General features: G+C 41.2%; 1 protein-coding gene across 1 annotated transcript in view; it reads left to right on the forward strand.

Moving 5' to 3' along the window:
• Positions 1-15,881, forward strand: part of GUCY2F (guanylate cyclase 2F, retinal) — a 428,460-nt gene that overhangs the window by 46,536 nt on the left and 366,043 nt on the right. Inside the window, exon 2 of the mRNA XM_069211537.1 lies at positions 2,848-3,684. Coding sequence (XP_069067638.1) covers positions 2,943-3,684 — 742 coding nt within the window. The 5' untranslated portion in view covers positions 2,848-2,942. The remainder of the gene's footprint in view (positions 1-2,847; positions 3,685-15,881) is intronic.

Raw genomic sequence — 15,881 nt, forward strand, 5'->3', positions numbered from 1 at the left:
GACCCAAGGGACCGGTAATGCAGCTTTTTGGTGCCTGCGGTTGCAGGGGGAAGATTCCGTCGACCCACAGGAGATTTCTTCAGAGCTTCTGGTGCAGAGAGGAGGCAGACTACCCCCACAGCATGCACAAGCAGGAAAACAGCCGAGAAGGCGGCAGGATCAGCGTTACAGAGTTGCAGTAGTCGTCTTTGCTACTATGTTGCAGGTTTGCAGGCTTCCAGCGCGGTCAGCAGTCGATTCCTTGGCAGAAGGTGAAGAGAGAGATGCAGAGGAACTCGGATGAGCTCTTGCATTCGTTATCTAAAGTTTCCCCAGAGACAGAGACCCTAAATAGCCAGAAAAGAGGGTTTGGCTACCTAGGAGAGAGGATAGGCTAGCAACACCTGAAGGAGCCTATCACAAGGAGTCTCTGACGTCACCTGGTGGCACTGGCCACTCAGAGCAGTCCAGTGTGCCAGCAGCACCTCTGTTTCCAAGATGGCAGAGGTCTGGAGCACACTGGAGGAGCTCTGGACACCTCCCAGGGGAGGTGCAGGTCAGGGGAGTGGTCACTCCCCTTTCCTTTGTCCAGTTTCACGCCAGAGCAGGGCTAAGGGGTCCCCTGAACCGGTGTAGACTGGCTTATGCAGAATTGGGCACATCTGTGCCCAAGAAAGCATTTCCAGAGGCTGGGGGAGGCTACTCCTCCCCTGCCTTCACACCATTTTCCAAAGGGAGAGGGTGTCACACCCTCTCTCAGAGGAAGTTCTTTGTTCTGCCATCCTGGGCCAGGCCTGGCTGGACCCCAGGAGGGCAGATGCCTGTCTGAGGGGTTGGCAGCAGCAGCAGCTGCAGTGAAACCCCAGGAAGGGCAGTTTGGCAGTACCAGGGTCTGTGCTACAGACCACTGGGATCATGGGATTGTGCCAACTATGCCAGGATGGCATAGAGGGGGCAATTCCATGATCCTAGACATGTTACATGGCCATATTCGGAGTTACCATTGTGAAGCTACATATAGGTAGTGACCTATATGTAGTGCACACGTGTAATGGTGTCCCCGCACTCACAAAGTTCAGGGAATTGGCTCTGAACAATGTGGGGGCACCTTGGCTAGTGCCAGGGTGCCCTCACACTAAGTAACTTTGCACCTAACCTTTACCAGGTAAAGGTTAGACATATAGGTGACTTATAAGTTACTTAAGTGCAGTGTAAAATGGCTGTGAAATAACGTGGACGTTATTTCACTCAGGCTGCTGTGGCAGGCCTGTGTAAGAATTGTCAGAGCTCCCTATGGGTGGCAAAAGAAATGCTGCAGCCCATAGGGATCTCCTGGAACCCCAATACCCTGGGTACCTCAGTACCATATACTAGGGAATTATAAGGGTGTTCCAGTAAGCCAATGTAAATTGGTAAAAATGGTCACTAGCCTGTTAGTGACAATTTGGAAAGAAATGAGAGAGCATAACCACTGAGGTTCTGATTAGCAGAGCCTCAGTGAGACAGTTAGTCACTACACAGGTAACACAATCAGGCACACTTATGAGCACTGGGGCCCTGGGTTACCAGGGTCCCAGTGACACATACAACTAAAACAACATATATACAGTGAAAAATGGGGGTAACATGCCAGGCAAGATGGTACTTTCCTACATTCACTAACCTTGGAGTTCAGTTGATGTGGAAGTTATGCTCTGGCACCTAAGACTCGGAATCCCTCTGGTGCTAACACCGTAAAGATTTTATTGTCAGGGCCCTACCTCAAGCTGAAAGTGAAGAGTTTCTCTTGCATCCTAAGACCAATATCTATATATTTAATACCAGTGACTTTATTATCACCACTAAATGTGAATAAAAAAGAAAACAGATGGAGCCTAAAAGCTCTGTCTGCTTTCAATGTGATTGGTGCTCATTGACACAGCTGAACCCCAGAGTACTGATCTCAATCGAAGAGGTACCACAGGGTTTCCATGAAGATGGCTGCAACGGTTGGACCCAGGGTCATCCACCTCCCTGGGAACCCTAGCAACCCAGGGCATTTCTGAAGTCTAGAAAATGAGGAGAATCCAGGGCAGTTTAGTTTGCATGGATTAAAAAAGGGGTTTCTTACCCAGAATGTCCTGTGAACATAAAAACGATGCTTAGCCACAATTTCCTACCACTTTCTATGGCCAGGTTGTGCTTCCTGCAAGCTTTACTACTCTGAACTCTGCCAGGTGTCTAACTTTCAGACATATGTAGGGTTGGTGGGTTTCACTGGGTGCTTGCTTAACCCAGACCTAAATACTGCCATTAATCAATGCACTTTTCAAAGCAAAATTCCTGGCATTTCCACTGTGTGCTTCTGGGCTGTTCCTGTCACGGGTAATGGACCGATCCTGACAAGTGGAGTACCATTTTTACGGGGAGAAATAAGGAAAAGCTGGTTCATAGTACTTGCACCATTTCTCACAGATTCTGGAATGTTCTCCAACAGAAATGTGAGGAAATTCTGTGATTTTATCTGAAATTTGACATTTGCAGGGCATTCTGGGTAGGAAGTATTAGCAGGATTTGTGCAAGTGCACCACACTGAACTCCTCTGGTTGTCTAGTTTTCAGAAAATTCTGATGTGGTTAATGGGGATCTTTGATATATGTTTTTGGCAAATTCAGTAGTAATGAATGAAAGGTAAAATTCTCTTCAATCAGATCTAAAAAGGTAGAGCCAGAGCTTAAGTGTTCATTGGCTTGAGCACCTCTACCTTTATAAGATAGAGGATTCTAAACAGTAAACACAAGGTAAGTATAATGAGTTTACTGGGAAATGCCTCTAATAAACATAAACATTATGGAGGTTAATAATAATACATGTTTATTTCTTTACCAGGTGATGGGTAATGCAACTGTGACTATCTCATGACTAAAGGGGAGTAAATATTGGATACCATTTCATCAACCTGTACTGTAAAAAGCAGGAGTGCAATGCAACAGGAGTCTTGGCCTTTTAATACCTGTGTCTTAAGATTTACCAATCATCCAAGATGCACCAAAAGGGAATACATTACATTTTCAAATTTCTCAGCAAGGATATTCCTTTACTGGTCTCTGATAACCATAGTCCTCTTTCCACAGCTAGTGTATTCCATTCCATACAGAGTTGGCGTTGTAGGTCCATGGTCCTGCGATCCATTGTTTTCCAAAGCCCTGCCCAGTGTTGCCGCCAAGCTAGCCATCGAGCGCATCAACAGGGACTCATCGTTAGATATCGGGATCCCCTTCAACTATGTGATACTTGAAGAAGATTGCCAAACTTCTAAAGCTCTTTCAAGTTTTCTGTCTTATTCTGGGGTGGCATCAGGGTTCATTGGTCTTTCAAACCCAGGATACTGTGACGCAGCCACCCTCTTAGGCAAAAACTGGAATAAAGCTGTATTCTCCTGGGCATGTATCAACTCTGAATTAGACAACGTGAAAAGCTATCCTACATTTGCAAGGACTCTTCCGTCAGCCATCAGGGTCCTTTTCAATGTAATGAAGTATTTCCAGTGGGCACACGTCGGAATCATTTCATCCAATGAGGACCTCTGGAAAGACACGGGCAGTAAGGTTGCAAATGCCCTTCGGAACAAAGGTCTGCCAGTTGGCATTGTTACTTCTGTGGGTGAAGATACAAGCAAAATCAGAGAAGCCTTGGAACAAATCCGTAGGGTGGACAATCTTCGCAGTGAGTAATTTTCTTTGATTAACAGCCTAGTGATTTATCCAAAATAACTGAAAGTGCTTTGTTTAAGAATGCTTGCTACTGTGACATTTAGCCTATAGTACAGAAATTGGTCCTGAATCATAAACTGCATTTTCAATACAGCTTTGTAGTCCAACAATATAGTACTACAAAACATACTTCAAAATGCTATTCACAAACTGCACTTCTAAAGTATTTTTGCAAAATAACAGTAGTAAGTTTAGCACCAAAAATGGCCAACCACTGGTTCTGCAACACCCTCCTATAGAAAATAATGAAGGTAGAGACTTTAAATAGAACCCCATAGGAAATTGTGTTAAATTAAATTCAATTACTTTAAATAGTTAACAATATAAATAAATTCTAATTACTGTTAAAAAATCTAAACATAGTACATAATTATTTAGATATTAAATAGGTTAACAAATATGTTTTAATTTAAACAATAATGTAACTTTTTGTTTATTAGAATATACTTAAATCATTTAATTAATTCTATACATCCCTTTTCCTCAGTATTAAAGCATAATAAAACTATATATTTTTTCTTTAAGGTGGGAATTTATTATTTAATTAAAACACCAGGAAAATAACTAATACAATTGTCATATTCACCAGGAAAATGATGTTCCTGGACTGTTGCCCATGCATGCAGTTGACCCATATATTGTCTGTCACTGGTTCAGAATTTCAACAGGTCCAGCATATGCTAGTATTCTGGATGGGGACTTGCCACATTTCATCCGCAGCACTTTCTTAAACCTCCTGGGTTAGAAATATAAGGTGTGTGCTCTCTGAGGAAGGCAGGAGAGAGGGCCTCTCTATAGTCTCCAATCAGAAAACCTCTGTCTGTGTCTGTATCTCAGGTCCACAAGTGATTGTTTTGGCAGTAAGGGTGGCATGTTACTACTAGATGGTAGCATCACGACTAACACTGAACATTCCTTCTTCTGACAGGCAGTGGGATGGCTTGATCCTAATGTCTGGTATATACCTGGGTACTTGTATGTCTTTCATGTGTAGTTGGGGGATTGATTAGGCATGTGCATGTTTCTCACTGTTGGCGTACACCAGCGTGTGCTGCATGACTGCTTGGCTCTCAACGGGCAATCCATCAAAGGGAGACTGCACAAAGACCACAGTAACTAACAAGACCAATTAACGCAAGCAGCGCCAGACAATTCAGCCCTTCATTCCTTGACAGACACCAGCAAAGAAAATAGGGCCTGATTTAGATCTTGACGGACGAGTTACTCCATCACAATTCTGACGGATATTCCGTCCGCCGAAATATAAATCCCATGAAATATAATGGGATTAATATTTCGGTGGACAGGATATTAGTCACCGTTGTGATGGAGCAACACGTCTGCCAAGATCTCAATCAGGCCCAGAGTATTTTTCACCTGAAACTGACGACCACACATGCACCAAACCAAAGACCTACTATGAAGAATGCTATTACAAATCTTACTGGGTCAAATTTGACTAAGCATCAGCCACCAGCTATCTTGAAATTATAAATGCATTCACTACCATAATATCATTGTTGGAATTACAAAGGCAAACATATGGTCTTCTAATTTTGTAGGGACATGAGCACAGCACAACAGAGCCATCTACGAGCTCATCACCTTTAGGATGAGAGCAATCCTTCTGTGGGTTGCTTTGGCATTCAAGAGGCATGTCTGGACTACGTGTGACACAGCCACAACCCTATGCGGCCAAGAGGGAAAAATGTTTTCATGGTAATATGCTAATATGTGTGGCACTTGTCACCAGGAAGAGAGGTTTGTGGTTCACTTGGTGTTAGGGAGATTGGGTGGAGAAAGTATGTTCAAGGAATCGTGTCTGTTAAGGAGTGTTTGAGTTCTGCTTTAGGTTAACACGTGTGCTCATCTCTTGCCAAAATTGCTTGTCTGTGGGTATGTCTTCATCATCAACAATGCCACAGTGAAGAATTTTCTCCCCATCATAGGCACATTAAATCTGATAGAAATATTGTCTAGGATACAGCAGAGGGCTACAAAACAGCGTACTTTGGCAGCAAGAGGCTAAAGGTGTGCTCACTGGTCTTCCTGGTCAATATGTGTCTGTATGTGTGCGTTGTTCATATTTCCTCTTGTGATGTTAATGGATCTCAGATTGGGATCAACAGCCTTGGATATAAAGTGTATTCTGAATCATGTGTTAGGGTCTAGAAATATATGTTTTCGGTGGGCTTGTAGCATGGCAACATATCTGCAGACAACTATCGGTGTTGTAAAAAGCAGTGGTGAGTATACGTCATGATGAGGTTACATGATTGCAGTCTGTTGGTGAACCCTTATATATTTGAGGTCCTCATGAGCATTTCCTAGACTGTGCTAAAGTGCTGGTCAGGTTTGGAAAGCATGTGTCTCTCTGTAGAACCTGACTTTAATACCAAGAAGCCATTGTCTCCTCGACAAAGTATGACTGTATGATTTTTGGTTTCCTTCTGTTGTGAACAGTGAGCCGTGTGCAGAACTAGGGAATCGAGCACACACAAGTGAATGTTAGATTTGGATTGCACATTTATGGAACAAGTTATTTTCCTTTTCCTGCATATCTCCTGTTTGTCCTTATATGACACCAGCTCGATGTAAATGTAGTCAAGGGCACCAAAATCATTTGCTTTGTAGCAATCCACCCATCTGAATAGTGAGTCCATAACTTGCTGTGGGATTTGCAAAACATTTTGGGTCGGATGTATCAAAGTAATGTTTAGCATTTCCTAAATAGCGAAGTTTAAAAAAATCACTATTTGAGAAATGCAAAATAGTATGTAACAAAATAGTGATTCCCTAAAAACAATTTCTTAAAATTTGTAATCATTATTAGGGAATCGCTATTAGGGAATGGGACTCCATTTATCCCTATGGCCCATAAGTGGGAATAGTTTTGCATTTCCTAATTTGCAAATTCCTTTTAGGAATTCGCAATTTAGGTAATGCAAATCCAAAGGTACTGGGGGCCTAAGCCCCTCTCTGATGCACCCCACAAATAAATGTGCACATGTAAAGCTCACACTTACCCTAGGGACACGTGTGCACTTCATGGCACTTTAAAAAATGCATTTTCAAAGAATTTTTTAAGATTGCACATGGTTACCACCAACTTGGAGTTGGTGGTAATTGCATTTCCTAAATGCCCAGTTTGCATTTAGGAAATGCATGATACATATGCATAGGTAATCACAAATAGGTATTCCCTGTTCGCGATTTTCTATTTAGGGAAACACAAATTGTGAATCTCTATTTGGAGTTGCAATTTTAGGGAATCGCTAAAAATTGTGATTCCCTAAAACTGCACTGCGATGCCTTTCATACATCGTGAAAGGCGATTTTGCATTCGCAGACAGTGGAATCTTGCTATTCTCTCCGTTTGCGAATGCAAAATGTCTTGATACATCTGGCCCTTGGTTCCTAAGATACTATGTGCCAGTGCAACTGCATAGCAGCAGTTGTCAGTCCCACAGAAATGTAGCTGTGATAGCAAGTAAACAAGAAAGGCTATGACTGATTGTGACCATATGGTAGATCGTAAGCCCTCTTCTATTAAGCACAGGATGGATATGATGCTACCCATTTCTAATCTGTGTGCTATACAAATCTGCAACCTTCAATCAAGACTCCTGATGACTTTGCCCATTAATCACATCTCTGGTTCTCCCTGTGGAGTAGTGCAAATTGTCCAAAAAATTGTGACGTCCCCATTTGACTATGTTTTTATCATTCTTGTGTTACTAATGCAAATTAAGCTTCTTTGACATATCCATTATGATTTCATTTACTGAAAATTGGATGACGTGAGAACACAACTTAAAGTCCATAGATTGCAACAAGACACACTATCTGGTGGCCATAGTTTACTGCACATGGAATCTTATTACATAACCCATCAAATGTAGCAACTGGTATATTGACACTGCAATCAAAGTCCATTCCTCTTGGTCCATGATAGAGCGAAAAGCACCACAAAATTCTGAAGGGCTAGGATTGCTGTCCAACACCAGACCTTATTGACCAGCCGATCATATGGGCCATGCTTAAAAGCTGAAAATAGATCCTCTGTTACATGTAATCTACTCAGGGCACTGTGTTGCCGGGTTGGAGAGAGTAGGCCTAGGCTCACTGTCTGCCTTGGAGCACCCAGCGAGGGCACTCCAGCCAATCATAACGCTGCTCTGAGCATGATTGGCCGCAGGGAAGGCTGGGAGCCTGTGCCTGCAGTGCGGCAGAGAGCGGTGCGTTGAAGGTGTTTTTTTTAATAGATTTTTTTTATTTTTGTTTTGTTCCCCTGCCCTGCCACTTTGCCCAGTCACCAGCCGCGACTGCTGTTAGCTCACTACGTTAGGCTCTATCCAACCATTATTTACATATATGATGTTGATTGATTGAATTTATGTACCTCCTTGTTCTGCTTGGATTTACTTTGTTGTGTACCGACCAGACTGTTTTTGGTTCAAGAGTGCCCCTTCCGCCTGCTAGTTTCTGTCAAATCATTCAACCCCTCTACCTTCTTACCTTTCAATCCTGCCCCCCCAATGCCGTTGCATGCCCCGCGTCCCTTTCCAACCAACTCTGCGTCTCAAGTGTGGAGGTCACAAGTGAGGAGCAGCCAGTGGTGCTTGCCTCATAGCGGGGCCCTGCTGCTAATGCTAAATCTATTATACATCATAAAACCAGTTTTATCTTAGTTCTTTAGATATATTTTGTTAAGGAATATAGCCATAGTTGTCACAATGAGTCGACAGAAAAACTTGAGAAGCGGCCCTCATCACGTTGTGACCTGAGCCCCACAAAAGCTTCGGACATGCCTGTTCACAGGGTAAGAGTGTAGAATAGACAATAAATATGAATGTTGGTTTTTTTCTTTCGTTGTTTACTGGTTACGTTATTCCTATGCAATATTATAATATTCTAAAATTATCTCAATTTAGTTTAGTTTACAAAAATATTCTCAGAGAGACTGAGAGACGTCTTGGAATGTGGCTTACACCAGTGCCCTGAGTGTGATGGTTGAAGGTGGTGAGATGTGTCAACAGGTGGCTGCTTTGAAAATGTCTGCATCTTTGATGTGTACCTAGAAGAACCCAATCAGCTATCTTTACTGTGAGTAGAAAACGCTGACTCAGGTCAGCACCCGGAAGAGCCCTCAATGACCCACGGAGTTAAGGAGATAATATTTAGCTGTGATATGAACAAGGAGTGACTCAAGCCCTTAAGTTCTAAAGCCGGCTCAACCCCATACTTTTTATAGATTTATCACAGTTTGTATCACAATTATGCGATCTCTTTATGTTTGGCACACTCCTCTGCAAATATAGTTTAAAAATAATTAGAAACTATTAAATATGCAATATATTCGTTTCATATGTTTACAACATAATGGTTGCACAAAATACAAAAAGGTGCCAGGTAGAAACCAAATATAAGATAATTTACCTTGTAACATAAAATAAGTTCGGTAGGTCTATCAATCGAAGTTTTATAAACATATTTAGCAAACAAAATGATTGCATATAGTTTACAAATAAAACTTTGTCTCACATAAGAGATGTCGTAACAAACAAATAATGTAGCCATCTTCGGTGGATGTGAATGGCCACGCTTAACCCCCTATCTGCTAGACACCGGCGGCCCTCTACATTTTGAACAGGTGTGCAGCACTGAGGCTGTGCACTGTGGGGCTCTAAGTAGATATTGCCAAATTGTGGAGCTGAGCTTTGTTTTCACCAGCGTCGTTTTAAAACTGATCATTCAACATTCAAACCGTTGATAAGAAACATAACAAGCATTTGCAATGCAACGGGTCTCGCGTTTGCTCGCATTAGAGCTATTAGTGTTGTAAACTCCTAACCGGACCTGCATTTGGACTGGACTTGATATGATTAAATTGACACTTACGAAGACGTCTGCACAGTTTTTCATGCATACAGTTAACAATCATTGATTGTTACTTCAGGGTATAATAGGGGAGGAACCTTGCATGTGCACCGTCTTCAAAAAAATGTGATTTGAAGCCTACATTACTGTACACACTCAGTAGGAGAGCACCTTATCTCCACGTTACCACCCCTGTGTTATTTCACTTTTCTTGCCACATAAACTAATAATGAAAAGTAAAACAGTTTCACAAATGCGAGCTGATGGTCGACAAAGCACTCGACTTCTGCCCAGCGAGATTGCGCTGTGCAGGAAATGAAAAGATAAAGATAAAGTAGTCCACAAACCATCTGAAAACACAGAGCCTCGTATGTTTTCAGTAGTTTATCGGTGCGCTGGAGGAGGGCTAAACACAGGAAAAGGCATGACGTATGCATGCCTTTCACAAAAGGAATCAATCAATTTTTAAAAGGCAAGCCCACTAACTAATGAAAGTGACGAGCGTGATATGGGTGTGGTTAGGAGCCCACATAGAGATTACAACATGGTCTACAGCGCTTGTGCGTGCTCGAGCCTAAAAATGCAGCAACCTTTGAGTTTCTGCACTGAAAGTGCTTGTGTGAAGCATTGGCTGACAAAGAGCATTATATGACGAAGAGAAGACAGTGTATGAGAGGTTAAGGACAAGTAATTGGGGTTTGCAGGGAAAGGATTTGAAAGAGGGAATTGAACATGTGCATGTGTTTGTGAGGGGTTAATTCCAATGAGAGGTGAGGGTGTGAAGGTCTGTGTGAAAAGTGGATGCTAGAAGGGACGTGTGAGACAGAATAGAGGTCCATTGAGAGAAGAGTGTGTACAAAAATTATATATGTGAAAACAAAATGTGAGAAAGGAGTGTATGAGAGACAATATGGAGAAGACCGTTAGGAAGGATAGCGAATGTGCCGAGCTTACAGGAAGTGAGAATGATGGAGAGTGCAGGGTTCCAAATAGACTAAAATGGCTGTACGAATGAAAAGGGAAAAATGTGAGAGAACACAGTATGTGATATAAACAAAGAAAGGTGGACATTTGAGAAGAGAAAAGTCTGAGGCTCATTAAAAAGGGAGGGATGAATGAAAAAGAGAGCTCAAAAGAGTAGTTGTGAGAATGGAGGACAAAGTGAGACACAGGAAAGCAGGGGTATTGTTTAAGGAAGAAAATACTAGGGGAATGCCTAGGCTGCCACCGGCAGGGGACTCACATTTCTAATACAAGCAGCAAATATGGCAACATTGCTAGAATGGGTGCTACATAATAATAATAAATGATGAACTAGGCATAACAAAAATCGTTATGCTGGCCATAGAAGGTTACAGAGAGAGATAGAAGTAGTAGAGACAGGTAAGAAAGGGAAGGGATATGTAAGAAACAGGGGGACTTAGAGAGTGAGGAAATGAGAAGTGTGGCAGAGATACGTATAATAGATTAAGTTGGGATGGAAGAGGGTAAAAGTGAGAGGCATGTGTGAATGAAGAGTGTGGAGTGTTGAGGGTAAGGGAAAAGGATGAAAAGATAAATGAAGGTGAAACAAGAGACAGCAAGAAGAGTCTGAGAAGAAATAGAAATCTAAGACACAGGTGGACATGAGAGAGGGTGGGAAAGAGAATATGACCAAGTAAAAAGGTAGGAAAGGACAGAATGGCTAGAGGTAGGATACAGGATACAGTGAGAGTGAAAGAAAGGTATAGTGAACAGAGTTATAAAAACAGAAAGGGCAAAAGTGTGGGGGGGACAAATCAGCAGCAAAGAGGTGTGTTTTTTGCTGTTATGTCATTAAATGGGACATAGTGCCCACTTGTTGGTACCGCAATCCCCTTTCGCTTTAAGGATAGGGAAGGTCTCTATATTGGTACAGAAAGGGCTCATCCTTTGAGATCTAGGGCTAATTGGCAAATGTGCATGTGACTGGAAGCAGTTTGATCTAAAGAACGTGACTACATGAAGACTAGAATATGGTACCACAAGTTACAGCAGTGACAGCATGTTTCTAAATGACAGTAGCCGGACTTTCATGAAGCTGACATGGAATATCACCAAAGTTGGAATGGTGTCAGAACTCACATATTCACTCATACATCCACCTACATATTCTTCTCAGTGAGTCAAGCATCCGCTACAAAGATCTGTCTGTAAACTACATGTCACTCATGCCTTAACTGCGCATGTTCTGTCAACGATGGACCCTTGAAATAGTCCACCCTTATGAACGTGTTCCGTGGGTTATAGAAGATAGCACTAAGTGCTTTTTCTTAGAGAATAAAGCTTATTTTGCCCTTCCCATTCTGCACCTGTTCTATGAGGAAGCAAAGCTTGCACTGCTGCTGTCTGTTTTCTATATGTCAGGTGGTGGGGAAAACATATGCTGCTGCTTCTACCTGTCCTCTGGGGGACTGAAGCTTACAATGTTTCTGTTCAAGATAATTCAAGATTTTTATTTCATTATATGGAACTCCAAGGAGTTCCACATTAAACGAAAGCATACAAAAATGTAATACACAGACAGAAAGTTATAAAAACAATTAAACTACTTCCTGCCTTCCATACAATCAAAATAACAGATCAAATGAACTCATACTAAAAAAATCAGTACAGATTTAAAAAGGATTTTAAAAAGTTAAAAACTTGGGTTCAAAACATTGGGGGGCTATATAACAATTGCAAGACCTCAGTTGTTGTTTGCTCTACAAGAAGAGAGGTCTCAAAAACTTGCGACAGAAAATGACACATGCTTCCAGTCCTGGATGCCATTTTGATACAGGTTACAAACATTTGAGGAACCATCCCATTTAGATGTTAATATATTTCACAGAAGTATATTCAATCTCATTAAAACCCAAAAGCGCTTAACCCCATGTGGCAAATTTCATGTCAATTATGGTTGTGGACTTTTCATAGTAACAGAATTCAATAATACTTCATACCTCCTTCTTTTAGATCAATAATTGGTTTCCAGACAATGAATACATTTACTGAAGCTGTTTTAGCCAGGCCTTTAACTGGGTTGACGATAGAGAAGATACCACCTTATGATTCAACTCAAATTGGTCAAATACATACTTACAATTTCTAAAAAACAAAAACTTTTCTTTCTTCAAGTTAAAAATCTCCTTACACAGAAAAGGCATTACAGAGGAAACATCACTTCTGAACAGGTAAAAGGCTCACCATAGCATTCCCACCAAGCCTTGTGTAAGTGAACTTTTAATTCCAAATTCCAGTCTTAGGGCAGCAGTCTTCGCTAAAGTATTACAGGAGGATAACCTTCTTAAAATTTGACCTTCGGCCTTACCTAGAAAACCCCATCTTGTCCATCTATTAACTCCACTGCATAGAATAAGGTGGGTGGAATCTTAGCTTGGCATGCAAATAGAGGTGGGAAAAATGCCTCCTACGTACAGTATTTTACAATGCACCGAACCGCTTGGCCTCTGACTTCGCTTTACCAACACTGTTGTTTCCTAAAAAACAATATGATCTAATCCTTTCTAATTTTGGAGACCCAAAGTGCACAAAAATTAAAATTTTTACGTGCTTTCTTCTTCTGAAAACATGCAAGTTTACTTTTTGAGAAGTTAATAGTCAAATAATGCAGGTGGGCATATTATTGTAACGCTGATAAGTGGTTATTTAGTCCTTTGGGGGTTAAATCAAAGATTACAGTGTCGTCTGATTCAGGCATGTACATTTGTAGTAGGTCAGATGGGCAGCTGCTGTGCGGCTGCTAGAGCTTGTTGTGTCCCCATAGCTCAGAACAGGAGGTCAGCCGACAGGCCTTTGGAGTCACTTGGGTAGCTTGGGGTGAAGGGAGCACAATCAGTCTTCCTTCTCAGAGAGCAGGACAGGCCTCAAGCAGGGGGCAGTCCTCTGGGGTACACGCAGGTCCATACAGCAGGGCAGTCTTACTGGAAATAAGGCAAGCCACAAGCAGTAGAGCAGACCTCTGAGAAACAAGGCAGTCATTCTATAATATCCACAGGTCCAGGAGTGGAGTGAGAAGGTGGCCTAGGCAGTCCTATATGTATACCTGGTGCCATCTGTTGAAGTGGGGGAATTTTCTAGGCTACTTCCAAATCTGGTTCTAGAAAGTTTTTCCCTTTTCCTGCCAAGGCTCCAAGAACTCTTGGGTGACAAAAGACTGGTGTCAGGTCACTTTGTGTGTGCTTATGGCAAGCCCTTTTCAAATGTACATGGGGCAGGGAACAGCTACAGACCACCCACCTTGGCAGGATGGGTCATCCTGCCCACACCTAGTCCCCTATTGTTCACTGTCCAGGCCCAATACACATTATTATTGGGAGCCATTAACAGGCCCAGGCAGCTGGAAACTCATAGGAGCCCTCATAATCTTTTGAGCACCAAAATGCCAACTTTCTAAAAGTGGCATTTTCAAGATTGTAATCTAAAACCCGACTTTACTACTAAGAAGGATTTTAAATTACAATTTGAGTCCAAATATGATATATCTAGCTGTTCCCAATCAAGCTTAACACTTATTAAATGTAATAAGGCAACCCCATGTTATCCTGTGGGAAAGGTATGTTCACAGTAGTAAAAAAACAAATTTGGAAATTTTTCACTACCAGGGCATGTCAAACATAAAAACATGTTTCCCTCTATTTAAATACAATGGTCCCTACAGTGTAAATTGTTTAGAGATGTTAGCGCGTCTGACTTTAATAAGTAAACTTACAAGGGGACGCGAATAGTTTGATGAACCTTTTGACTCGCAATTAATATCCAGTACATAATCAATAATCAATACACAATAATCAATAATCATTAGCAGTCGATAATCAATGGAGTCAGTAATTTTCACACACCATGACCTTTCAGTCATGAATAACCACACCTTTAGTAAAAGTTTAGAATGTTTATTTACCTATATTAACAATGCTAAGGTCATGTAAATTAATCTCAATATCAAATGAAACACATACAGAAACAATAATGGTTGTCCAAAGCGGCGGAAGAAACATCATCTAATCAAAGCTTGAACAACAACACTTTCTAAGGTGATGTTGCAAATCAGTAACAAAGTCAACTTCATCAATGTAATGATGTACATGAGGTTTAGCAGAGAAATTCACCAAGCATTAGTCCCTGTTATCAATATTCATTTGTGGGAATCCTTAACTAACATCAGATTCGCAACAGCATGTGGGGCTTCATGCAAAACAATTTAGTAACACAAATTTGGAAAACATCTAACTATGGCTCTATCAAAACAGCGCAGTTGGTACCTAGAAAGAAAAAAACAAATATGCATAATAATCACAGTTAGGTTATACCTAACCTCAGGGTGGATCAGCAAAGCAGAATCAGTCTTCGCCCTCAGGACATCAGTCGATCAGCAAAGCTTAAGGATTCAGCATCCAAGTTCAGGAAAGGCAAAGTCTTTAATCATTAAAGTTAAGCACGTCTCTTGTAAAGACGCAATATAGGCAATAGTAACGGCAGAATGTCTCAGGGTGTCTGTCTTCTCTCTGTATACTCTTGTTAAGTCAAAACTGTTAAAACTACCCCCCAAATCCCTAATGGTCAGTTAATCGTATGTTTGCACTCTGTCCAATAAAACTAAAATTCAACATCTATGAATTCTAATATTACTTCATTCACATGTCGTTGATTGGTTTGTCTTGCAATGTCCTCATCATCCGGCTTGTCAGGTCACAATATTGTTGCAGCTTCTATTCAAGTCAGTATCTTCATTGTTCTTGTCCTGGGAAAGTCAGTCTCACACACATTACACACAAAATGTTGCATTAGCAGGAACATCATCTCCTAGCAGTCGGTTTACACAAGAAGCTTCTGACATGTGCACATTTAAACAATACAATAGAAATTCACAGTTTAACTTTCTTGGTCAGCTATTTTATTAAACGCTAAGAAATACAGCTTTTACATGAGGCCTGGCAAGTAGGCCAAGACACTCGCTAAGTTAAGGCCGTCAATTAACAAAGCTAAAGCTTATTGCATAACACTCAATATGACATATTACTACATTAGTCAAATATATATTCAACATTTCATATTATTAAATCATTGATTATTACATTTCGTTAACATTGGTGGCCATTCTTCGTAATCACATTTTCAAATACATGCATTATTTTTCTACGTTATTATATTTTCTACACAAACGTATTATTCAAAATATATAAACACTCATTCATATTTTTTATTAGAACACCTGTGCTAGCAATCCCTCCTCTGATGACTAAATGTGTC

The sequence above is a fragment of the Pleurodeles waltl genome, chromosome 2_1 (genome assembly GCF_031143425.1).
Source record: "Pleurodeles waltl isolate 20211129_DDA chromosome 2_1, aPleWal1.hap1.20221129, whole genome shotgun sequence".
Lineage (NCBI taxonomy): Eukaryota > Metazoa > Chordata > Amphibia > Caudata > Salamandridae > Pleurodeles > Pleurodeles waltl.